General features: G+C 36.9%; 1 protein-coding gene across 6 annotated transcripts in view; it reads left to right on the forward strand.

Moving 5' to 3' along the window:
* CCSER1 (coiled-coil serine rich protein 1) overlaps positions 1-26,509 on the forward strand; it is a 733,964-nt gene that overhangs the window by 620,271 nt on the left and 87,184 nt on the right. Inside the window, exon 10 of one of the 6 annotated variants that reach the window (XM_064449962.1) lies at positions 7,985-8,032. The exons of the other annotated variants lie outside the window; for them this stretch is intronic. Coding sequence (XP_064306032.1) covers positions 7,985-7,993 — 9 coding nt within the window. The 3' untranslated portion in view covers positions 7,994-8,032. The remainder of the gene's footprint in view (positions 1-7,984; positions 8,033-26,509) is intronic. 6 annotated transcript variants of the gene reach the window in all.

The following is a 26,509-nucleotide window of genomic DNA, read 5'->3' on the forward strand; positions in this document are numbered from 1 at the left end:
ACTTGATTACATCAAATTTTCATTGGAAATATACAAAGTGGATTCCCACTCACTGTCTTTTTTTGTTGACTTTATCATGGATGGTCTTGAAAAAAGAAGTGTGTTTGCAAGTTGCTCTGAAGGTGGTGAACTTCAGAGCTCTTCAGACCTATTCAGCAAATTAGTCATGCTATACCAAGTCACTTGACCAATCTTCTGTGTTAGGAACAGTGTTACTCTGTGTGCCTTTGTTCCTCTTGTTACAGATGAGCACATGGTAAATGAGAAGCATCTTCAGTAATTGCGTCGGTCTCATGAAGACCTTTCAAGTTGCAGAATGAACTGTAGAAATTGAGCTGGAATTCAGTAGGAACTTAATAGGTGGAGGAATTATATGGGTTTGGGCGGTTGTCTTTTGTGGGTGATACTCTGCCTCCTTGAACAACGGGATCAGCTGTATGTAAGGGTTGCTGTGGCTTCTGTAATGTGAGATCCTGCTGGGGCTGCACATCTGTCATGGTTTTAAAATAACACTGCTGAACATGCTCTAAGTATGCAATGGATTCTCTGTGTGTGCCCAGTTCATAAAACTGACAGCATCATCCAGGATGGAAATTACATTTAGTTCAATCTCTTGGGCATTGCCGATTTCTGAAACTTTCATGTTGAAAACTCTTCTGCTTAGCTGTGGGGCTGAACAGAAGAATTAGCAAAATGGTACAAATCACAGTATACATATTGCCATAATTCGTGGATGATTAGCAGTAGGAAATCTAGAAGTAAAAACTTGAATACTTTTCAAAGTGTTTTCACGTGCATTTTTGCAAATCTGCCACCTATTATTCAATAAGTGACATGGATTATTTCCTTGTAAGGAAATCCTAGTTAGCTTTCAAAAGCCTTTGCAAACCCAGATTGCTTTTTCTCAAGCCCAGACTTGGAAGACAAATTCTAAGAGAGAGAAAGAGTGTGTGTGTGTGTGTGTGTGTATATCTCTAAGTAAAAAAAAGTGAACATGCCCAATATGGCCTTCTAGGTCAGTAAAATAACTGAGCTAATAACAGGGCATGCTGCTTTACATAAAACCATGCAGTTTGACAGATTTAGGTAATTGTCAAGTTCTGACCTCTTCCATGAAGGACATGGGGTGTACATATGTAAATTGAAATGTCATAACCATTATGGAATTGTCTACAATACATATACATGCCAATTCTGTGTTGCTATTGAATGATAGTTTTCAATGTTATGCTGTTTTGTGATCTTTTGGAAGATACCTGCAGAAAGAAATCTCTTCTTTCTGAGAGAGAAGCCAAAAAGGCTCTCTTGGTTCTGATATTATTGTTCTTTTTTTACAGCTAAAGAACATAGAAGTATAGCTGGTCTATAATTGTCCTTATTACATATGATTAACACAAGATCAATGACCAATACAATATCAAAATATCCTGACAAATTTTCATAGCTTAAAAATCATAAGTAGGATTTTATGCTATAGCAAGGATTAATAAATCTGGGAAGGGGAAAGCTTTTCAGGAGTTATGTAAATTAAGTGAAATGTTCAAAGTAAGATCAGGTTGTTTTTATTTTCTGTCTGATCGGTATCCTCAGAGAGAAACGTGAGACACATTTTATTTCTGAGCAATTCTTTTTATTTACATCCGCTCAACTCATTAGCACAGTAAAAAACCCCAAGATCTTGTACTAGAGCTGATGAAATAATTGCTACAAGCTGAATGTTTAGACACATTGTACAAGTTAAATATACAAAATTCACCCATTAGGATCCCCTGTGCCCCCAATTTGTCATTCACTCCCAATTAGGGATTTTCTGTAAAACAAACAAACAAAAATCCCTCAAGGACCAATTCTTCAAGGCGCTGAGTGTATTGAGATGGTGAACATCCCTTGCTTCAACTGAAATAATTTCTCAGAAGTTCACACGTTTGTTCAGGCCGATGAGCTGGAGCCTCCTATACCCACAATAATCAGAGAAACTTTTTGATATTTTAAAATTATTATTCTTCTTATCACCACTATTTATTTTCTTTTTTCTAAAATGTGTTTGCATTACATGAGATCATTTTTCTGTGGCACAGAGTTGGTTTCTTTTTGTACATTTACACATAATTTATAATGGTCTACAAGCTCTAATGGGCTTTTGGAGCCTATTAAAAAAGTTCACATTTCTGGTAAGTAGGTCTGCGGTAGGTCCACGCCAGTGTGGAAGCTGGAAGAGGGCTAGTCTCCTGCAGCTTTCTCTTTCTCCCCTGAGTATCTTAGAATAAGCCACAAGCATGTTATAAACTGTAGCAGTCTGCAATAGCTCCTAACTGCTACTGTAGTTTAGGGTAATCAGGGTACCTAACTACATCTTTCATCATTTTCACAGACTTTTATTGCTGAAAATTTTGAAGTGGTTTCAAAGAATTTGGTGTATTTAACACAGATGAGGGTTGAGCCATGATGAAAAATCCTGAGCTTTTGCAAAAAAATGGTATTCAGCATCCCTTGCAGTGCAAGGAGGACCTGGCATATACTGGGCTCCACACGGAATCCTACTAGCAATTTTCTTAGCCCTTTTTTCTTCAGTCAGTCTTATTTTTGATGGTATAACTTCTTTGTTTCCTTTAAATTATAACAGTAACAGTTTGGAATGAACCAGTGATAGATATGATTCTACATATTTATCCTCTGGTTTGGTGGAAGATGAAATATTAGATAGCATTTTGCAGTTATGCTGCTGTTGAGTTTATGTTTTATGCTGCTGTTGGTTTTAGGTTTTATATGGTGAAAAGCAGTACAATATTTCAATAGGAAAGTATGTACTAGTGTTAAGTGGGTGGAGGGGATAATTCCGATGAAGTCAAATCCCTATAAAAGTCTGTGTAAAGCTATTTCATCTTCTTGAATAGCTGTTGCATTGTACCAATGAATTTAGGTAGCAGCCTTGAGGTTTCAAGAGGGAATGAAGGGAAGTATGTTCTTTGCCCAGAACAACTCCAGAGTAATGTTAATTGCTATCATGATAAAGCATCTAAGCAAACTTTAAACTTCAGATATGGTTTTAATACAGCGATGTCAGCAGACTCTGTGGCTTCTGCCAGGGCCTTGTAGAAGATGCCAGATGTGGATGCTTGCCTAAATAGTGTGTAGAGGACAATGTTGTGTGCTTCTTTTGCCATTTGTTGATGGTACCTAGCACCCAACTCTTGTTTTAAAGGACAGTTGGATTGCTGTTGTGTTTTGCTGAGAACATGACTGTGCATAGCTAAAAGTTTATCTTGTGCATGAATCTCTGATGCCCCAAGCACTCCTACTTTTTGTAAAAAGGCAAATTAAAGGAGGAACTTAGTGAGTTTGGAAAGGAGGATTTTTCCAGTCAGCAAAATGCCTGAAATAAATGGGTTGATTAATTAAAATCAGTATGTCTACTTGTGGACTAAGGTACTTGAGCATGATATATTTGAGCCATTATTGCGCTGGACTCTTTGATCACTGGCTTTGAGAATTAAATGTAAAAGTCTCATTTTCAGTCTCAAAGTTGAATACAAATCCTTGTGAGCCTGCCACTGTTAAATTGTGTCTTGTCACTTTCCCCAAGCATTCAAAAGTTTCAGAGAGGCCAAACTAACAAATGCCTTCCCTTAACCCCCTCTTTCTGTGCTGTCGCTACATGTGGAATTAACCCCCATGAAGATTTACTAATGTGAGTCTTCTTCCTAGTCTTCCTATAAATCTCTCTGTCCTACAGTGCCATATAAAATTTGTTGATGGAAGATTAAATGCACAGTACTTGCACACTGTTTAACTGTCACAGGAATAATTAATTGTAACTATTCTCTTTCATACCAAAAGACTTATTATACATGCTCAATTGGAAAGATAATATGAATTGTTTTACCAAATGTTAGATATTTAATTAGGGCTATATCTTTAATTTGGAGGTTTGTTATAAAGTGTCAGGAAATCTATTTATATCAAGGAAGTATTTATAAACATTCATTTTGCAACAACTCTTATGGAAGGTTTCCGAGTGGTTATTGGATGTTTCCAGACAAAAACATTTTTCTTCCCCAATAAAGAGACATAGCCAAGACAACTGTGAACTATTCAAATTAAGACATATCAGGAAATGTAGTACTGATGATATTCAAGAAGGAAATTGCAAGAAAAAAACAAGGAAAAGAACAAATTGTCTTTCTAAAACAGGAAACAAGGCATATCTTTTTTAGACAACCTCATTTTATGATTTCTTCTGGGAAGAGTAGTTTACAGTAGTAAAAAGGATTCTGAATTAATTCATAGGCAAACAGGCAGGAATCAATGCAAGGGAATGGGCAGCGACATGTGGAAGAACAGAGTTTACCCAGCAGAAATTAAGGAAATAAATTGCCACTTGATGCACTGAACACAGAGCATTGCTGACTAACAGAGCTGAAAGGGTGTCACACAAAAAGGCCCTCAGAGGAATCAGACTTATACTGGTTTCAGTCCCTTTGGCCAGTCAGGTGGGGAAAAGTCCCCCTCAGTTGCTCCCTGGAGCAGCTAATCTTCCTCCTGAGTGGCTCACCCCTGATCCTCTGCTTTTTTATATATTTTTTTCCTCCTTAGGGTTTTGTACCATTTCATGTCAGTGTTTGCCTTTTAAATTGTACGGCTGCTAACTATGCCCACATCAGCAGTGAATAAGTTTGTCCCAACACTGTAGTACTGTGGGGAAAGAGGGAGAAATGCCTTCTAAGCCTTCTTCCAAAGTACCAAAACCAGCGATTAAGGGGCACAGGTTCTCTATGAATTAATCTCAACAGCAGACAAAAAGATGTGCCAGTCCCTCTAGAGTATTGATATATCCATGTGGGAATATGAGATAGCTCCCCATGCAAAGGATGGAGGAGCAGGGGAATTAATGGCCACTTCTCTATATTATTCCCCGGCCTCATCTTTATGTTGAAATTATAATAAAATGAAAGGTGGAGACCAAAGCCTAGGAATGTGATGTGTATTTGAATGACGGCGCGTTGGCCTGTTGGATTGTCAGTCCAGAACGAAGCCCAACTATACAAGTAGCCAAATGAACTGTGACAGCTTTGGGTGCCTTCAGTGGGACCACTTGCACTCAGCAGTTTGCTGAATTTGAATCTTGATTCTGGTGTTGCTTTGCATTTAGGATTATTTTTATTCGTGCCATGGGATCACCCCTGTTATCAGTCCTCAGCAGACTTTTTGGGCAGAATTTTTAGTTTCAGTTATAGGCAACTTGATTAAATACCATTTGTTTAGGGTTTTCCTTTCATCCTTAGTGGTAATCAATTAGTAGTAGAAGGCATTTAACTTTTATCAGTTAACAATAGCTTTACTGACCTATCATCAAAATTTTAGCAGAATCTCTATTTGAAGCTACTGCCAAATTTCCCAGTTTTAATGAAAACACTAGGAAGAGCTGGGATAACAGTAACTTTGCTGCCTGCATCAGTAGATTCAACTGCTGTTTCATCCTGGTGCCTTGAACTTCATACGTTATTACAATGGCTTTCACTTCTTTGATTTATATGTGACTTTAGAACATAACTTTTTGTGTGAATCTAGGTTTTAGTTCTGTGTTTTATTTTAGATATATTTTCTTGGTAATTGAAAGCTGTGATGGTGCACTAAGAACAGTAGCATGAAAGAATCAACTTGCAGTGATTCCAACATTTCACTTCTTTGAACCATCAGTTGGCTGCACAATATGTAGCAATTTCATTTTGAAACATGGGATTTCAGTCTATGATCTAATTATTGCTGATTTAGAAGTAATTTAAATTAATTTGAAAATTATATTAATGATTTTTCAGATAAATCAGCTGAATAACAGGAAAAATGGATGCTATTTTTCATCTTTATATGGTTGCTTTAGTTGTATTTGGTTTCTCAGTTTAATTCATTTGTTATGCTTTTCAAATTAGACTAGTAAAATATATGTACCAAAACCCCTACATAGCACTTAAATTGTAGTTTCCTTAAAAAAAAAAATATCAGAAATGCTTACAGTAGATACAAACTCAGCTCTTAGTAAATAGAATTGTGTAATTGTTTATAATGACACATGTCATAAGTTTTACATTTATTTCCAAATTGTAATATTTAGGTAGTGTTCAGAAAATGAACATTATCTGTGTATGCACAAAATATACAATATATACACACAAAATATACAATACACTGTATTTAGTATACACATAAATAATGTTATATTAACAGAGGACATACATATAGTATTGGTAAACAAAGGAGTACCAAATAAACAAATTTTCATTTTTTGCACATGTACAAGCAATTTTTTATTCTATTTAGTCTAGTATTTTCCTCTCTGAGAAATTGATATGGTCAGAATGGGAGAAGATTATTCAAAAGATTCAGATTCAGCCATCCAGGTAAAATTAACGTCTTTAATTTCTCATGAACCTGTATTCTATCTAAAAAACCTCAAACACAATAGGAGCCCAGTCCCTATAGCTGTGTTTCTAATTGTGAATCCAGAAATGCAGTCCCTCAGCTTCATTCATATTGAGCACTGTCTACGCATAAGAAGGGGCACTGCAGTTAAATATGGAAACCTTTCCTCCCTGCCAAGGCAGTAATCTGGCTATTTACCAAGACAAAGGAAGGAGGGAAGGGAGAAAGGAAGGAAGGGAGGGAGGAAGGAAGGAAGGGAGGGAGGGAGGGAGGGAGGGAGGAAGGAAGGAATACAATAAATAACAACAGCAGGTCCTTACAGTGTAATTTCTTTTATATGTCTTTCTATGAATGGCTTTCAGCAGTGATTACATCTTGGCAATTGAGTCTGCTTAAGTGGACCAAGATGTCAGAAAATTTGTAAATCCAATTTTAGTATAACAGAGGTAATTTAAACACTATATAAAAATTACAGATTAAAATTTGTTGTTTACTGTAGTCTGAGGTTATCTGCAGTTTTATTTTTCTGGCTGTGTATCACTTGAAAGGCTGAATATGAGAGTTGTGAACAGTCTTGCTACTGCTTAATGTTGCCTTTGCTTTTTTGCCGACAGCAGTTAACGAGGTCACCTCCCTTTGCTGCCTCCCATCCCTGCTCCCCTGAACCACAGCAGATCTCTTCCCTTCACTTACACTATTGCCTTTTCAGCAGTAGGGTGTCTAAGCACATCACCGAAGGAAGAACAGGAAAGAAACAATAGGAACCTCCTAAGAGGTTACATTACAGGGAACCAAATTCACATAAGGCCAAGTAACGCCTGGAAGCAGATGGGTCACACCACTCTTGTTTAGCTCTCCTTGGGTACCACACTGAACCAGAGAGTCTGAGCTTGGTATGATCTGTGCTTCTCCTACCTCTCCCTTTGTTTCTTCCTTGCAAAGTAGTGGGACAGATACCATAAAACAGAAGATATAGTCAGGAGGTGAAATTTTAGTGGAGGTGTTTTATAGATATTTTTATAATATTTATATTTTTATATATATAACATCTATCCTTCTTTGGAAATTTAAGCTAAATTTTAACTGGCTCTTCCCGTGTTGATTTGACCAAGATTTTTCTCCAGTGATTGCAAAAATGTTAAACATGTTGCTCCATGTGTTCATAACCCAGTGTAATGTGTAAGGTCAGGATACTCAACAACAGAAACCCAATTGCACTCTGGTGACAGTGGTGGGACTTGTTTCCACAGTCTGTAATGCTCTAATAATGGAAGGTATCATCAAATGAAATGTTTTATTCACAGAAGACCAGTCTTTCTTTACTGCAGTTACAAGCAGAAGGTAACCAAATGTCAGAGTGAGGTCTGTAAAGATGATGATCACTTTAGTTTAGCGGTTTCAAAGTGAGTTGGAAGGGGCATTTAATTCTTCAGTATGTCCATGAAGTTTTCTAGTTGTTCATCTTTGTACTATGTGCTTAAATATCACTCATTCATCTCTCTTTTTTTTTTTTCCTTTCTTTTTCCTTCCATCCATCCATTGTCACGTATTGCATTCTTGGTTACAGTCTGTGTAATCATTACCACCGTGTGAAGGCAACTCCCCACGTCACCAGGTATGGTGTCATATGTCTCTGGAAATACGTGTGTGTGTGTGTGTGTGTGTGTGTGTTTTTTCAAACCTTTTCAGTGCTGTGCATTGTCATAGCAAATTTCTTTTACATTAACCTATTTTCTTCCTCTCTTCCTTTCACACTGGGTATGAACTAACATCTCTGCAGGAAGGTGATTTTTAAAATTAATTTCTTTTTTTTAAGAATTTAATCTATTGCTCTGAAGCAAAGAGGTACTGTCTTTCTTAAGGGCTAGAAAGTGAACTACACAGGTTTTTCATTGTCCATAAGTCATGGTCTGGACCTTGTAATTTTTTTAGGGGATTAACGTCTGCTATGAAGTTTCATTTTTAAAAAATCCCTGAGCTGCATTGTTCAGTTAGTTTTTATTGTGTCTGTGAATAGTTTATAATAAATTCTTGGTCCTCAGCTGTGGTTTTCACCTCTGTAATGGTAAACACTGATTAATATATTAGTATTTTTGTCATTCCTTATTGTTCTAGTTCTATGTATCCAAACTGTCATTTATCTGTGTTTATGTGGCTTTCAGAAACACGTTATGTGAAGATTGCAATATGGCTAGCAGATTTTTTTTCCCTGAGAAAGCAGCAAGATCCTGAAGATGCTCATTTACATGCAAATTTTAATAACTTTCTAATGATGTTTCTGAACAGCACTGGCTTGTAGCTTGATTACTTTTGCACTTTGGCAGAAGAAAATTTCATTAAAGAGCTGTTGCAAGTAAACTGTTGTTGGTAATAGTGGAAACCCATGTCTTACAACCTGTTTCTCAGGAATAGAAATTAATGTAATTAATGAATGTGAGTTCATGAGTTTATGCACATTCATCATACATAGACATGTTAAATATGAATGATGTGTTTCTAAGCATTTTTCTTACAAGAAAGAAGAGTTCTTTCTAAATGCAAGACACTAAATCCAGAGCTGGTGAAAATGAATATAACCCAGTTGCTTCTGATGGTGACACTTCTCATACACCATTTCAAATCCTAGTCCTCTCTATTTAGTGTTTGTTTTGGAACAACTTACAGTCCTTATGACTCTCTAGGCTGCAGGGTACCTAGAGGTATAACTTTCTGAATGAGAAAAAAATTCTTGAAAATTTAAGTGTGACCATTTCTAGGCTCTTCAGTCATTTCTCAGCTTTTCCATTCTTATCTCCAGTGTCTCTGCAACAACTTTAACAGGATAATCATTTTCCCATGTAAACATAATTAACTTGCTGTGTAAGTTCCTCTTTTGCTAGGACAGTAGGAGCTCTTTGGTCTGTCCCCTCAACTTCAGACTGTAAAATGGAAATAAATATTAGGAAGTCAAAAAAAGGGAAGCAGCAAGTACTTATTTTTAAAGTAATACCCTGAAATAGCTGGATTTATGTGCGCAACTTTTTCTTGTATTGAGTGATAACAACATTTAGAGGTGCTAAGATTCATCTCAGTACCTCATTCATGTTCTTATGTAGAGGTATTCAGGATGTATATTGCCATTAATTAGTCATGGTCCTCAGTAGCTGCAAGCTGCAGCTTTATAACATGCAAACTGCAAGGTACATTATTGTGAGGTCAAACCAAAATGAACTATCATTGCTTCCTTGTTATGTTCCAACCTGTATAATTACATTAACTTAATGGATTTTCCCTACTTATTAGTAAGGTAAAAGATGTGGGGTATAAAATTAGCTATTAATTGCCTCAATTAAGCCAATGGATAAGGATCATGGTTCAGTTATGGTAATCACGTGGGGTAATAGCTTTGTTATGGTACCTGCTGTAGAATCACTTTTTGCAAAAAAACAAATCTAATTTTATTTAAAATAATTAAAAATTGATTTGTTTTGAACAGTGAGCTTCCAAGAGAAGGAGAAACTGGAAACACTGAGATAACTAGAGATATATGCAATGGATGGATGAATAGTTGTAGGACTGTGAGTCTAATCCCACTGGTAGGCTCTCTGATTATGCAGCATTCTTGGGTTCAAATTAGTAGAGACAATTCCACATTATAAACAGTATTTAGGTCACAAAAGCGCACAGTATACCTGTTGTACTTAAAAGATTTAAATCTGTTTGCAAATCTACACGTTCGACGTTTATTAGGATTTTGCAATCTCAGGATCACTCCTGAAGTTCAAGCAGCTCCTTTTTTGATTTATGAGGACCATATAATTCCAGCAGCTATTTGATTTTTTTTTTAGCATAACCTTTAGTCTGTTGGTCAAAGTTCAGTAAATTGTAAGCACTGAAAATCATTTGGAAAGTGAACATATATGATAAAAGAGGAGGAGAACAGGATCTGAATGAAATATGCAGGTCTGTATTTTGCTTCTGGGAGCAATCTGAAAACAAACAGCAAAGCCTCATCCTGTAGCACTGCTTGCAACAGTGCTAATAACATCTACAAAATAATTCTGCCAGTTTTCTGCATTATATGTTGCTAGTAAGAGAGTAGGGCAAATCACCCAAAAGTGTTATTATATTGTACTGATCATGAATTTGCAGTGAGTTGAGAAAAAGAAAAGTTGTGTTTAGATACTGTTATTTAAATTCCAGTCCTGCTAATCTAAGCCTTCTCTGATTATATTAGTTACTATTATATTAGTTATCACAAATATCCATTAAATGATTGCATAGAATAGGCAGGCTAGCACTTTTTAGATGTAATCAGTACTAAATGAGGCTAGGTAAGGGGTATTATTTGTATCTGGCCTATGCTACTGAACTTTCTGTTCTGTGTATTTTCACTTATAAAGCCTTTTTCTTTGGTCACCTCTTGGCGATTTGAGCTACCTCACTGAGATTGTATAGATATGGCTATTGGCAGTTAAATACTTTATATGTGTATCAGTGCTGCTTTTATTTAGTTTCTAAGACATACAACGAACATATTTGTTCATGAGAATGGAATGCCATATAATTATATAATAATATTGTACTTTTTCATTAAACAGTAATTCATTGATATTTCAGGTTATATACAGATGTTATTCTGTGACGAAATTGTGAGATTTCAAAGTATTTTTTCACTCAGATCATTAAAAATCTGCCAGAGGATTTTCTTATGAGGCTGTTTTGGATTTATGCAGAACGTATTAAATTCTGACGAAAAACCAAACCTCCAAAGACTGAAGCTAAAGGAGAGCTCTGTAGTTCCACTCATGAAGCAGCTGAAATTCTATACAGTTATAATTTTGTGGAAGACCAGTAAATCAATTCTATCTGTAATTTTATTTTATAAGGCAAATACTACTCGAGTTTCTGTGAGAACATGCTTGTGGGTGAATTTGAAATGCACTGGGAGTATGAACACTTAATGGAATTAAGTGCAGACACTGAATCATAGTGATCAGATGTTCTCCATTAACAAGTAGTATCTTTTTAAAAGAGTAATTTTTGTAACTCAGAGCATCAGTCCCTTTTGTTTCAGATTTTAATGAAACAATTCGCTTTTGGCACACCACTGTTATGGACAAATGCCAGAGGATAGAAGCAAAGGGCAGCATGTTTCAGTAAATCTAAACAGTAGATAAATTATATTCAAAGTCGATTTAAATGTTATTCTTGTTGTTTTCAGCTCTAGTCAGAGTCCTTTAGAGATCTTAATTGGTGCTTCCCAGCACAGACTGGGAAGAGGAACGTGTCCCTGTTTGCTCAGTACATGCTGCTGCCCTGCGCTGCTGAAGTTAGGTCAGCTCAACTTCATACAGCTTTTGACTCCCTTGCTGTTTTTTACAGTTCTAATTTCAAGCAGTTTATTAAATGAGGGTAAATTTCTCATGGCTCAGTGTATTCCTGAGAGCCTTTGATAATTGGAATAATCACTTTACTTCCATTTCCACTCATCTAAGCTATTTAAGATACTACAGTAGGCTGAGGCAGTGAATGTTTTCTTCTTTCCAGCCATATGTCTGTCATGCAATATAACTGCAAATCAAAGCTAGACAGCCTTCCAATTACTACTTCCAAAATGTGTCTCTCCCACAGAAGTTATTTATTCATACTGCTAATTAACCATTGAGGTTTTTTTTCCGCTGGAGAAGAACAGATCCACATGCGTGACACCAGAGGGGGTCTTAAAGTATGGGCAAGGACTACTTATGTCCAAGTCACCAGGTCTCCTGCTTCTTAGCGGGACATTCTGGCTTTCAGTAGTAATTTACATTTTAAGATAGGAATAGTGCCATGGGTGTCTGTGGCTTGTAATTTCAGGTCATTTCCTAAAGAAGGGGATGAGTAAGTTTAGACAGGATCAATATGAATAAAACTTTATTCTGGGAAAGTGGACTACTTTCTCCCACGCTCACCACTCACAATATTCAGAGTGCTGATGGGCCTCTGAAATTGCCTGCATTTAGAACTTTCCAAAGTATCAATTCTGTCTTATTTTGGTTTCTTTTGTTTCATTTCTTAAATAACATTTATTTATTTTTATTTCAGATATTTCACCCAGGAAAACATGTGCTTCTACTAGCTTGTCTAACCAAGCCTTCTTGTTTTCCTCAAGTATTTTAATGTATATTTATCATAGGGTCATTTAGGTTGGAAGAGACCCTGAAGGTCATTGAGTCCAACCATAAAGCAGAAAAAAACCCCAATATAGAAATAATAAAAGGGAGACATATGTCTGCTCAGAGGTATAGCACTTGCTTCAAATAAACAAGTTGGTGAGAAATCAATGAGACATGTAACAGTTAAATGTAGTCAAATATATTTGTCAGTAATTAGGAAAAAATGCAGAAATTAACTGAGGAATATACCAGAGAGTAACCGTGATGGAGAAGATATTGTAACTGGTAATCCGGCTGACTTGCCTAGGACGTAAAGAAATTGTAAGCCCGAGGAGCAAAACAGAAGTTGTCATTAAATCGTGGCTATAGGTATTTCAAGGATGATTTTAGGTAGAATCAAGATCTCAACACCCATACTGTTATTCAAACTTTTAGTCTCTTCCCCTTTCCAGTTCTTCTACTTCAGTTGCTGGTCTTTGTAATGCCAGTTATGGACTAAAGTCTACTGAGTTCCCTCACCTCAAAGGTCCTAAATTATGCTCTATATCACTTGTATTCTTTCCGAATCCATAAATCTCCCCCTTTTTCAGTGGTGCAGCATCACTGGGGTGAGCAGTGAGTGCTCTGCTCTCGCTGACCCTCTGCCGGTACCAGGGCCTCTTGAGAGGAGTTTGGAGATAAGCGACTTTGGTCATGCAGCTGATGAGGGCATAAAAACAATATTGTTTGAAAAATTACCTCCTAGGTGTCTACTTTTCCCTTCTCCTCCTGTTTTGCACCAAGAGTGAGAGGCTTCTGCCTGTCTCTCCAAGAGCTGATGGGGGTTTCTCCCTTTCCAGGGAGGATGCCGTGCTCTGAAGTGTGCAAACGTTGCAGTCCTTATTTGCAGCTCTAGCGTCAGAGGGAATTACCTCCCCTTTCAGCAGGCAGTTTATGAAGCACTCTTAAGAATTAAATAAGGAATCCAGATGCCTAATTAAGGGTTATGGGTTTTCTCCAGGGCTGGGCATTTGGAAGTAAGTTGCCACCTTGTCCATCATTGACTCATCTAAATCTTTCTTAGAGTCTAGCTTGCAGTCAGGTGCAAAAAGGGTTACAGGAGGCAAAACAGGCAGAGAAGAATGGGAGTGTAAAGAATTCTGAGAGGAATCTAAAAGCATATTCATGTGTAAAATCCACTTCAGTAGCACTTAGGATGGAAGAACAGTTTTTTGCAGCAAAACTTCTTGCATCATACTGTGGTGCAGAACTCAGCAGAAAATCAGTGCTGGGGAGTTACAATGGCAGTATTTGGGAGAAGGGGTGGGGTCACTGCAGTACTCTTCAGAGGATTTTACCATGCTGTTTCTTTCAATTTCAAAAGCAGATATGCAGAGCATAAAGATGATATGTGTATTTATATACCAATTTAGGAAGCTCCAGTTTTATGGAAACTTCAGCAGCATGTTGGAGGTGCAATGATTTATTAGCTACTGTCAAGGAAATCTCTGTAAGTAGGAAGGAAAAAAATGCAAAAGTTGTGAAGAAGATGAGGCACTAGAGGACAGAAAGAAAGAACTTGAGGTCACAAGTGCATATTTGGTTCCAAATGTTGAAGGCCCAGAAATCATAGTCAGGGTGAATTAAACATTCAAATAAAAGAGTAAAACTCAGAATGTAACCTGAACCTGTGACAATAGTATCATCTATGGTAATGTTATGCTTTCAGGTTGTTTTTTTTATATTTCCAGTGTAGGATGAACAAAACCAGTAAGTTCACATTTCTGCTCTTAGGAAAAGGAGAACTATGGCATTTAAATAATTCTACAAATTAGGTTTAAAAGCCCTTCAGTAGGATATCGTACTATTGGCAGTAATGCTTCTCTCTGTTCTTTGACCAATGGAGGAAACTTTAAATATGAAATGTTATCTGTCTGTATATCTGTATGTAACCTTCCAAAAGAAGATGTAAATAGGGGTAAATGATAGAGTCATGCTTTTATTATTGGCCATAGTAGAAAATGGTAGTGAGAAGCTTATTGATTTTGATATAAAATAGATGATGTCCCACTGTCAAACATGCCTATACAGCGCTTTATGGGATCATTTTTCATATATACAGAAACAGCGCAGACTGAATGGGTTCATTTTTAAATAAATTCCAAGTTTATTTTTAAGCAATAGCAAATCAGGGTTTTGGTTTACAAAGCAGCTGTGCCGTAAATTATAACAGCGCAACTCAGGTAGAGAGAGATTTTGACACTCCTGAAAATAGGAGTCAGCAGTCAAGGGACAGACAGATGAGAAACTTGTCATTCACAAAATCAATGTGAATTTGCATCTTCAGAGGGGGAAAAAAGGATTCCTTTAATATGTATATACAAACTTAGCATAAGATTGTGCGAAAGACCACAGAGGTACATGATTTAGGTCTAAATGAGATTTCAGCCAAGCTGCCAGGATTAAACCACATTGAATAAGACCGAACAGGAGTGTTGTGACAGCACTGCAGGCACTCCATGCAAACCTGTTTTAGTGGGCTTAGTCGTCAAGACCAGTTGTGGGTTTTTTATCAGAGTTGTAATGCAGACTTTTGGGGGGAGCAGGAAAAAGCAGCAAACATAATGGGATAATTTTAAAGATTTACTGAACAGTGCAAAACTCCAGTGAAAGCTGTAGATTTACAGGACACTTAGCATTACAGAATGCAATGGGAATGGCTATTTGTTTCAAATATTTACCATTTTTTAAGCTGTCCAGTCAACCAAGGTCCTTAGAAAATGTACTGAGCTCTTAAAAGGGCAATGAAAATGTTGTTATTTTAATGTGAAGCAAAATATGCTGAGATACAAACAAAAAATGTAATATGCAATAAATATAGTAGGCTATTTATTAGAAAAATGAGAAAGAATCACTTCCAATATGAAGGAAATGCGTTATACACAGCAGTGGTACTGAAGCCGTACACTTCTCAAATTAGGTTTACACTTTCAGATTAGAAACATGAGTTGAAAGCATGTTGGGAAGTAAGAAATTTTCCCTGGGAGCTTAATGGCTTGTTTGCATAAAACACAAAACAATCAAACAAACCTGAGGCTGGCTTTTAAAGTATACACCAAGGAAAACATAAACTTTACTCTTCATTGTTTTAACAAAATCTTTAATTGACCTTACAGGGTTTTGGTGTTAAAATGTGTGTGATAGAGTTAGATAATAAGATGGGCTGTTTAATAAGGCATTAAGAAATAAATAACAGATGTCTTAATAAACAGTGAAACAGTCTATAGTATGTAAAATGGGAAGAAGTGTCCTTAAAGACTGATGCACTACAGTGTGTCATTTTTCACTTAAATTCATGTTCCAATTTAAGAACAACAGTAAAACATTAGTAAGTGACATTATGTGTGAGTAATAAGAAAATATTTTATTACTAAAATCCCCTCTTTGTGTTCTTGGGAGCAATTTAGGTTTGCAGAGCTTGATAGCACACTAATCCCCTATTAAGTCCTGTCCATATGAACTTGTGCTTGTCTGTGTTGTCATTTAGGTATTTCAGGAGGTGAGATAATCTAAAGCCATAAGCAGAGATTTCATAAGATAGTTCCAAACTCAAGCCATTGGAAACAAACATCTACCTTTTTCCCTCTCCTCAGGAAAAGAAAAGCTCCTCATGCCTTTCTCTTACTCTTGGCTCTTCCTACTTATTCCTTTCCCCTTTTGAATCACCTGGAGAGAAGAGTCGTAGTTTTACACAGTTCAAACTTTGCCTTACCTGTTTGATGTATTGTAAAAGAGATAGAGGTTGTGTTTGATTTCAAGAATGCTCAAAAGGGTTTCGCACCCTTACAGGGATAAATAAATTCGTAAATAATTTTACAATATATGTTATTTTTTTGGATGCTTTGAGTGACACACTGAGCATACGCACTAACCTTTCTACCCCTTCACGACTGAGTTCAGTGAATTGATGATTTCTTTCTTGTCTTGAGCTAACATTTACATGTTCACAAAACCACTGTGTCTCTTGATGCAATTTTCAGCTTCAATAGCAAGTAAGGACTAGAAATAAAAATAAATTAGTAAACAATTTTTAGAGGCAAGAGACAAAACTTTTGTTGCAAAGATAGCTGGGAAAGCTTCATCCAGATTTTAACCAGCACTAATGCTAAAATGTTCAATAAGATAATTTTATGTCAAATACAGTGCACAAGTTAAGCTCCTCTCTTGAAATTAGTCTTGATGGCAACACTGTGAAGACCAGGGGGAGTAATTCTGTAGCCATATAAAGTTGTTTATGGGTCTGTAATTAGACAGCAATCAGTCAGTGCTTGACATTTTAAGCACTTCAACTGGCTGCAATGCAAAATACCAACTTCAACCACAAATCCCTCATTAAACTTCCAGTAAAACAGGATTACTGACTGTTGTGACTGTCAACATGCATTTTATTTTAAATAGTAATCAGAAAAGTGATTGTAGTTCATTTTATGAATATGCATATTTCCTATATCCATTTTTTAAAAGTTTTTCACTGTGGTATGGTACAAATTAAGTAGGATGAGGTCATGGAGCTTTCTCCTTAGAAATAGTACATAGTTCTGTGTCAGTTAAAATCTTTAGCTTCAATTATAAAGAAAAATTAAGATGTGCTGTGGAGTGAAACTACAATGGTGAAAGATTAATTAGCTAATATTTGTGAAGCTCCAAAGATAAATCAGGCTATGTGAGGTGTGTGTTAAGTATTACTGCAACAACAGGGTTGCTAAATGCACCATTGAGAGTCAGCTGGAGGGTTGAAGTTTTTCCCAATTCACTCACTCCATCTGAAATCTTCCATATTCTAAGGACTTTGCAGCTAGGCAAGTAAACTTGCATGATAATCTCTCTGGCACTAGTGGATCGATACTACTCCATTAGTTTAGCCCACACCTCTTTCACAGTCTATTAGTGCCTCTGCATGTCCCCTCACACTAAATCCTTTGGGGGGAACTGAACGGTGACTCATTCTTCATTTGCAGTTCCTTGTCTCTGGAAGACAGAAAATTGAGTGATTTGGGAGCAGTAGTGACCAGTGAAGGAAAATTGCTTTTGTAAAGTGGCTGATGCCTGGAGCTAAATGTCCCTGCCCAAGCAGATGTGGATCTGTGGACTTCTAGATAGAAGACCTGTAGCAGGGTGTGTGGATTTCTAAGTATACAAATCAGAAATGTCACAGTTATACCAAGTAAAGTGCTAATCCAGTATAAACTCACTGCTTGACTCAAATAATCTTGACAAGTTAATTTTACCTGGGGAGCCTTATGTGGGTTCAGGCATGGCCTGATGTTAACTGGTATAAACCCAGTGTAAAGACATTAAAACTCCCTTTTCTTCTGTGTTGTGCATTCCACCTAAAATATGGTCTTGGACGTGTATCAGGTGTTTACCAAATTTGCATTACAAGGTGATCTGGGAGTCATCATGGTTGTTAAGAACACTGGCAGGCCTACAGCCAATCTGTCCAGGGACCAAAAGGGGAGGCTTAAGAATGGGGCTTGCAGGTAGCACTAAGCTTATGGCAGTCATTTTGTTAGATGTGTATAATAAAGGTAAAAGAATAAGCGTCTTCTACAAAAGCTGAAGCAGAATAAATGACATCTCATTATACATTTATATAATCTCTGCTTTTTAAAAAATAAGTTACACTCTTTCTGGAAGACATTTTGTCAGTAGTGTTTTGTCATTTTCATTTAGTTGGATATGGAAAAACTTCAAACTTCAGTTTAGTCCTTCCCTTTTTCACCATCTCTGGTCTAACCACATTCAATATTGAAAGAGGCCTAGTCTCCCTGTCTGATTCATCAGAAGTCCTGTAACATCATCTGCTTTGCTTTGTGAGATTTCTTATACCAACAACCTCCTACAGGCAAGGCTGGGATTTTAGTGCTTGCTAATCTTTTTTCAGACCTACTTCATTGCTCATCAGCTACAAACATGTGTCTTTCTTTTATTCAGATCTGAGAGATTGCCTCTTTTGATACCATTGGATAAACTGTTAAAGTAAGGTTTGTTTTAATAATAATAATAGTAGTAATAATAATAGTAATAATTGGATGGAGGATCTGTCCTCCAACCTAACAAGTAGTAGCCTGAATGACTCAGCAAAGAAGCCATAAAAGGAACATGATGTTCTGAATATTAACCCAGTCATAGTTTCTTTTCGCAAAACCCACAAACATTGTATTTTCAGTGTTTTAATGTAATGTCTGTCATCTAATTTGGTGTGTTGTTCACAACTTTTTAATGAGTCTGTCCCATAAATCTGAAGAATGTGTTCTCTGAATTTTTCACTTAATTACATCTAAGTAGTATCAATCTATTTTAACAGGGATGACATAATTTTTCTGATTAATTTCACTAGTGTATCTTGTAGCCAGTTACTGGACCTTCCACTATTGTCCTTGTGGCCACATCTGTAGCATTAATACAAAATTTCCCAAAGGGATACTTTACGATTATCTTCAAGTTTCTGTATTTACTTTGTATTTCACTATCAGAGTGTCTTTGCCATTTAGCAGAATTCCCTCTTTCTTCTCTCTCCCACACAGTTGGGAAGGGGAGGGTTGTTAGTTTTGTGGTCTATGAAAAAGTAAAAAACAATTGATACTGCCTCCTGGTTTGGTTTAAACATCTCTCGTACCACCTTGTCAAAGAAGTGATACAAGACATCACTCAATCATAAAACCTATTTTTGAATAATGCCTTAACTTTGGAGAATATTTTATTCAAGTATAGATCTGTAGCTGCTTCAGAATCTCCACGGGACTTTCTATCCCATCACACAGCCACAGTTCTAGGCACAAATAAGGAAAGTGTTGCAACTAAAGTTTAGACAATTCCTTTACTGCATGCATACTTGCATACTGCTTAGCATACAGTGGGAAATATGTTTGCACATTTCTTGACGAGGCTAGACCTCTGCTTCCAAACATGTTTCCATTTACATTCTGATAGAATTGCAAACCGCAGTGGTAGTGAAACTGCTCTGATTTATTTCCATGTCCAAAATACCAGGTGGAGGGTGTGCAGAAAGCCAGTAAAACCAGAGGAATTGCAAAACAGCTGTGCAGTAGTGCCTTCATGGAGAACACCCCTCTTCTGATGGTGCCTTGCTTCTCTCTGAGGGAACCTTCCATTCCTCAAGCCAAGACTTGCACCTTCTGTGCGAGACCAGCAGAGCTCGGTTGCAGCTGTAGTTACACACTACAGTTGCAGTGAATCTTGTAAACTGGGACACTTGTAAATATTTCAGTTACTTTTCTGTTGATGTCAGAGAAGGAAGTTCCAGGTTGCTGCATAATAAATAATGGAGACCTGTGATTTATTTACTATTTGTACACTCTGTGTTTGTCAGAAGTAAGAGCGCAAGTGAAAAGTCCTGTGTCACCATAAAATTCTCCTTACCTTATCACAGTTAAACCATAGCAGCAGAGTAGTTTTTTGCTTAAGGAGGGTTTGCAAAATTTTAGTGGATAGTTCTCACAACCTCTCTAGAGCTGTGCAGTGCTGACATGCTCAGAAATGATGGAGATATGTTATCAAGCTCCTTTTGTCAAACAGATTGGACAGTTACATTTTAATTCTGCTGTAAGGCCCAGAAATGCCTTCAAATGTAATTGGACTTAGCATGCCCAATATGAGTTATATTCTTTAATTTTTACATTTTTAAGAATTCTGGTTCTGATATACAGTAAAAAAGGAACCATTTATCTGTTCTTCAATTATTAGTCAGACGGATGGTGTAGTCGGATGTTATGGGAGGATGTGTTCATCTTCTCTGCTGGCAAAAAGGCAGCAGAGTAGTTGAAGGATAAATGTATGATCAGGGAAATTCTGGTTTTGTCATTTCAGACAGGTTAGCAGACTTCTTTTCTGCTGGAGAGAAAGCCTCTGTCTTCCTGGAGCTGTGTCATTTCATTTATGCAACCCCTGAAACTCCCAATGTACATATCTGCTTTATACCACAGATCTGTACTGGCCATAACAAGCAAACCTGGGTGTGACCACAGATTTTCTAATTGTAAAAGACTGCGTGTAAGGCTTACTGCATGTGTGACTCCTGTTGCTGGAACCCAGAAGGAGGCATCTTTTCCAAGAACTCAGAAATACTAAGAAAAGTTATTCTGCCTAATTTTGTGTTTAAATAAATGCAATAAGTTCATTCCAAATAAGCATTCTGTAGTTTCCACTTGCCTGATAGTAAAGACAGTATTTGCTGTTTCCTGCTGGAATTTAATAATCATTTTACTATACTCAACATTAGTAAGAATGTTCTCCTTCTTGATGTTCCCATCCTTTTGCAACTACTTTGGGATAGTAATGCATGGTCACAATGTAGACTATCAGGTTCTCTTATCTACTGTGTTTAATATTTGATTTATATTTATAGAGGGTTTTTTTTGTTGAGTGATATAATGTTGTAGGAATGTGGTTGGAGGGTGGTTTTTTCTATGCAATTGTTTGGATTTTCCAACTTAGATATTTTGTAACAAAGAATATTCTTGTGAACATCTTTATTCAGTGTTGGACACTTGGATTCTGTAAGAAAGAAAAACTTGGTATTTTTTGCCTAAGTTTGTGTTTTGTCGCTTAGTCTCAGGGTGAATAGTAGCAAATAATAGTCATCATCATAGTAATGCTTTGGCTGAATATCTTGGGACAAGATCTGAGATCTTGAATTTTTTTGCATATTTTTTCTTACTGAACTTCATACTCAAAAGATATTTTGCTGCTGTTGGCTGGTCTGCAGTCTCTGATAGTACAGACAACTTAAAATTGCCTGGAAACAGTCACTCCTTTTCAACACTTCTCAAGAACACATTTGTTATTGTCACAATTACTACATGCTGGTGTTATCTCTGGATTAAAGTTGGATCTTATATTGATCTAAAGCTACAGTGCATGTACTGCCATTCTGCAAAGTGATGACTTTGTAAAGTGTTTTTTAATGCAGTTACTTTTAACTTCTCATTTATTTCACAGTAGATTTAAAAGCACGTTTAGATTTACCATGTTGTCTGTTTGTGTGGCCTAGAGCCCAAGCCCCATCACACAGCCGTGATGGATGGCTGCAGTCAAAACGGGCTGCCTGAGAGCTCATATTCGCCCCATGAGGCAGCGTGGCATGCAGGGAGGTGTTCTGATGAACACTGGTAGCACCCAGTGGGCAAAGGTGGCAGATGAGAATGGGCCACCAAAGTCTTACTCACATGTAAACTGTGGAAGTTGGCTGGCCATGTCTCCATCCCTCACCACTAGCCCAAGAGAAAATTGTTTTCTCCCCATCAAATATTCTCTTTATTTCTAATGCAATTCAGTTGCTGTTGTATTCCTGCCTAATTCACACTTAGTGTATTCCATGTGTCCAAAAGTCTGCATGACATTATACCATAAATGCTTCAGCCTCTGTTAAATCTTAATGAGAAGCAAAACTGGCTTGAATTAACCAGTTCTGGCTATATCAATATTGTAGCATCAGAATTTATGACTATATGTAAAAAGAGACTTGTAATTCAGAGAATTATCCACTGTATAAGGGGGGGAATCTCATTATAACATTTTAATGCCTTTCAAGGCTTTCTGATACTGAGTTCTCCCCTGGTTATACTTGCAATCAGAAAGATTTTTATATTTTTATTTTATTTCTGTTTCATCTCCATCCTTGTTAGAAAAGCCCTCCGGAACAGTGGAATGAGACTAGGAGAAACCAGTACGTTGTTTCTGAAATTAAGGACCAAATTGTCATGCTACTGTACGTCTCTAGAATGAACTAAGAGTCTGTCAAGGCAGCCTTGTTCCTTGAGATTTACATTTAGTGGTGGAACTTACTCCTGTTTCCTCTCTTATTGAGAAGTTTTTGTAGTGCAGTAAGGCTAGTACTAATCACTTCATCTCTCGTGCCTGGGAGGGTCATGTCTGAAGTGTTTTGAGCCATGTTTTCCTATCTCCCCTCAGCCTCTTGCTCAGGGATTGAGACCGAAAAACCCAGCAACTACATAACTATTTGTGTTTAAAAAACAGTTGCTGCCATAAGTTATATTGTGAAAGTATGACAGAACTTTTATGTAAGTTGTATACTCATATCACAAGTATAATACTTGTCAGACAACAAGTGTGACATACTTATGGCTACCTGTAGCTTTTCTTTATGGGGTGTTTTTTCTAGAGCCTGTAACGTTTTGGAAAATACTTTCCTAAATGTATTCTCTAATGTATTCTCTCCAGAATTTTCACTAGTGTTATTGAAAAATATTTTCCGTGAAAATGCCAAAGGGCACGTCTGCACCTGGAGTTTTGTAATCTGAGGTCTACCAAGTATAGGTCTGGTTACAGCCATCTTACCAAAATCTGATGAACTAGCAAAGAGGGAAGCAAAATCCCTGCATTTTCTTCTCTGAAAACATCATCTCCAAGCGCTGTCCAGAGCGCATTAATTAGGTTTACGGCGTATGAAGGAAAAAAAGTAATGACTTCAGAGGTTGAAAAAATTAAATCAGTTCTTGGTAACTTTTCATCCAGTTATTCCCCAATATTAAGCATGTTTTTAGAAAAGAGCTGTCCCACAACTGTTAATCCAGAGTGGCTTCAGAAAGCAGACTTAAAATGCTGCTCCTCCTTAGCAGTGTGCCAGTCTTCCCAAACCATGAACAGAAAAACTGCCACTACTTACAACAATTTTCGTGACATCCTGTGACCATCTCTTGACTTTCGTCTCTGTGATTGACTTACCATTTGAGTCTTAGTGAAAGCACGGTAGTCCTGGAAAGGCAGAAATTTTACTCAAAAAAACCCCAAAAGTCTCTTTTCCAGACCAGACCTAGGCAGACAAATGTTGCAGATTCTCACTTTCAGGTTTCTATTTCCATGCAACCCTAATTAAAAAAAAAAAAAAAAAAAAGTAGTTCACAGGTGCAATTGTCATCAAGTAGCATCTGCAATCCTATTAAGAATGAGAGATAAGGATCATTATTTTTGCCTGCAGTTTGAAAAAAATATGAATGGCTATTGCTTTGAAAAATTTATTTTATGTAAGTATTGCAATTTGAATCAGCTGTATACAAAGGAGGGGTGTGATCTGAGCTCAGCACAGAAAGCTTCAATCCCATCTTTGAGTCTCTCTCCAGAGTAAATAAGAATTTACATGAAAAGATGGTTCAGGGGGTGTGTGGAACTTTATGTCTCTTTTTGTTTCTTTGGAAGTGCTTTGGTTTGATGCAGTAGGCATGGGGCAGTAAACAGTCATACACACTGGCATGGCAAAAGCACAGTATAAGATTCAGGTTTCTGGCCCCAGATACTCAGGGATCCATTTTCCAGCTTTAGTTCACAAGGTATTGTTTTTCCTACCTTATTCATGTTTAAATTTCAACTTAAAATAAACCTGTAAAAACAATCCAGAGTTTGGCTGAATACATCAGATCTATGAGCCGGAAGCACACCTTTCCCAGACTACTTCTGAGGGACTTGTAAAATCTCTTTTTGGGCCAACTCCCTTCTCCTATTCCTATGTTAATTAATTAAAGAGCAACGTGCTTGTACATTCTTTATCTTTCTCAAGTGATAACATGTCAGGTAAGAAACATTATTAAAAATGGCATCTGTGAATGAGTTGGTTATATCTACCCATCTAGAAGCTGCAGGAACAAAAATATTCCACATTATCATGCTGCAGTTGAAATAACTACTTTAGGAGCTAATGTTGTCCCATGGTCTACCAAATGCAGCTGCACTATGGACTTCAACTATTTCGAGTGTCTTAAATTTTTGAAAACCCGCTTCTCCTTTATTTGACCTATCCATTTTGTAGGACCATTGTTACCATATAAAATTACAAATTCTCTGTTCAGTGAGTAAGTACTAACAGTATTACTAATGAATATCTTTTTATGAGCTGAAAATCTGCTGTGTTGCCAGTTAGTATATTAGAATAATTTATAAGACAATTGACCATCTGCCAGTGATATTCTGTGATATTGGCTGGTCATATCAATAAATGTAAATATTGCCTCCAGTTGAAAAGGCTGTCATTCATAGTGTAATTAAATTCTTATTGTTTGTGCTCTCTATACAGCCCCACAGCCTCTCTTAGAGCTTCTATTAAGAAAATAAGATCAATTACTCAGTAAGTGCTCTTATTTTTAATAAGAGAATGTTAATCTGTGAATCTTACATGCTGACAACTGTACTGTGGTATCTTGGCTCTCTAGTAGTTTAATTAATAAACATACATTTGCTCTTTTTGTCAGAGCAAGTTTGTTGGTATAATGAGATAATGTTTTACTGATTAATAAAACTCTCCAAATCTTCAGCTTGATTAATTTCTTAGCATGAAAATGAAGTGGATTTCTTTTATCAAACAGGTTATTCAAAGGTGAATTTAATGTGCGGGTTTTTTTCGTTAATACATCTCCATAGAATTATTTTCCTTGTTTTAGTCTTTCAATTAGCTCATTGATATATTACAGTTGTGAGCTTTTTCAAGTTTTTAAAATGAGGTGGTCACATTTTCTATTTTATATTTTATGTTAATTGATTCCGCTCCATTCATAGACACGGTGAAATGTTGCCAACACTTGTAGACAGTTAGTTGAGGATTTTTTTACCCCAATTTGTCTTTGCTGCAGATAGCTTTTAAATGTCAATGAAAGCCTTAGAATAATATTTAGAAATATTACATTTTGTCTTTTGGATGATACATGCTGTTTTCCCAGGTTAGAACTCCTTTAACACGGAGCTAGAACAAAAGTGGACTTTCATGTCCAAGTCCTAAATGGTTTAATGAGTCTTGGTTTGTACAGGTAAACCTTGAGCATATGTATTTTCTAGTACAAATATGTGTTAAATTTAATTAAGTTATAATTCAGATTATTGTTGTTCCTCTGTACGGCATTCTACCTCTCCTTCCCATTTCCTCAATCCGTTTGATGTTTGGAGAAGTGAAGAAGTTAAAGAACTCTGATTTTTTCAGAACCCTGAAGGGAAGTTTGCTTTTGTTACTCATTTCTGGGAACACCTGTGCACTGTGGAGTTTAATTGGGCTACAGCTGGTGCCACTGATGTGTGGCACTGAGCAGGGCTTTGCAGTCTGACTGGAAATCTTGACATTGTGTGTCATTGGCTGTTTCCTAAGCTATTAATGTAATTACATAAGTTAGAAGGTGTTCTAATTTTTAGGGGATTGTATTCTCTGTTGACCAGTATACCTGCTGTAGGAAGATGAAAGCTATGATTGGTGAGCGTCTGGCACACTAGCACAGAACAAGGCTGCTGAGCACCCACTGAGTTTAATTGCTGTTTGGAGAAGTTAGGTGGTCATCTTACAAACACTGTAATGAGGAATTGCTGATCAGCACCTTGAAAATATTGAGGAGAGGTTTATCTAGAAGGGAGAGGAGCTGCTTTTTTTCTGGCTTTAAAAGTGTGATTGAAAGCAAGTTGCCTCTCTCTTGTCCCGAGGAGATTCTAGAGGACTGGGGGAGTGAAGGAGAGGAGGAAATAAGCTGAGCTATGCACCAAATATGCTGATCTGAAATAAGAGAGTTTTGAAAACAAAATCAATTTAGGGGTAGCTTATTAGGTATGGAATGTATTAAGTTTAGAAATGGTAATAAATCAAGTAGTGTTCAACTTAAAGTGTGAGAATTCTGCTTAAGGGCTGGGTAATATGAAGTAAGGAATTCAGGGTATTGTCCATTGTGTGTAGAACATGACCATATCTTCTTTTTCTTACATATCTTAGTACCATAGATTCGCTAGCTATTTTAGACATGCAGTAATATATGTCACTGCTTGAAGAAATTGCAGACAGTGGCCCAACTAATAAATCAAGTCTACCAACTTTTGTGGTTATGTTAAAAGCAGTTCAAAGCACATGGTACACCCACGTGCACCCTCACAGAGAAGAGACCATTTCTGGCGTGGTGAGCGGTACGTGATAA

Source organism: Phalacrocorax carbo, chromosome 4 (genome assembly GCF_963921805.1).
Source record: "Phalacrocorax carbo chromosome 4, bPhaCar2.1, whole genome shotgun sequence".
Lineage (NCBI taxonomy): Eukaryota > Metazoa > Chordata > Aves > Suliformes > Phalacrocoracidae > Phalacrocorax > Phalacrocorax carbo.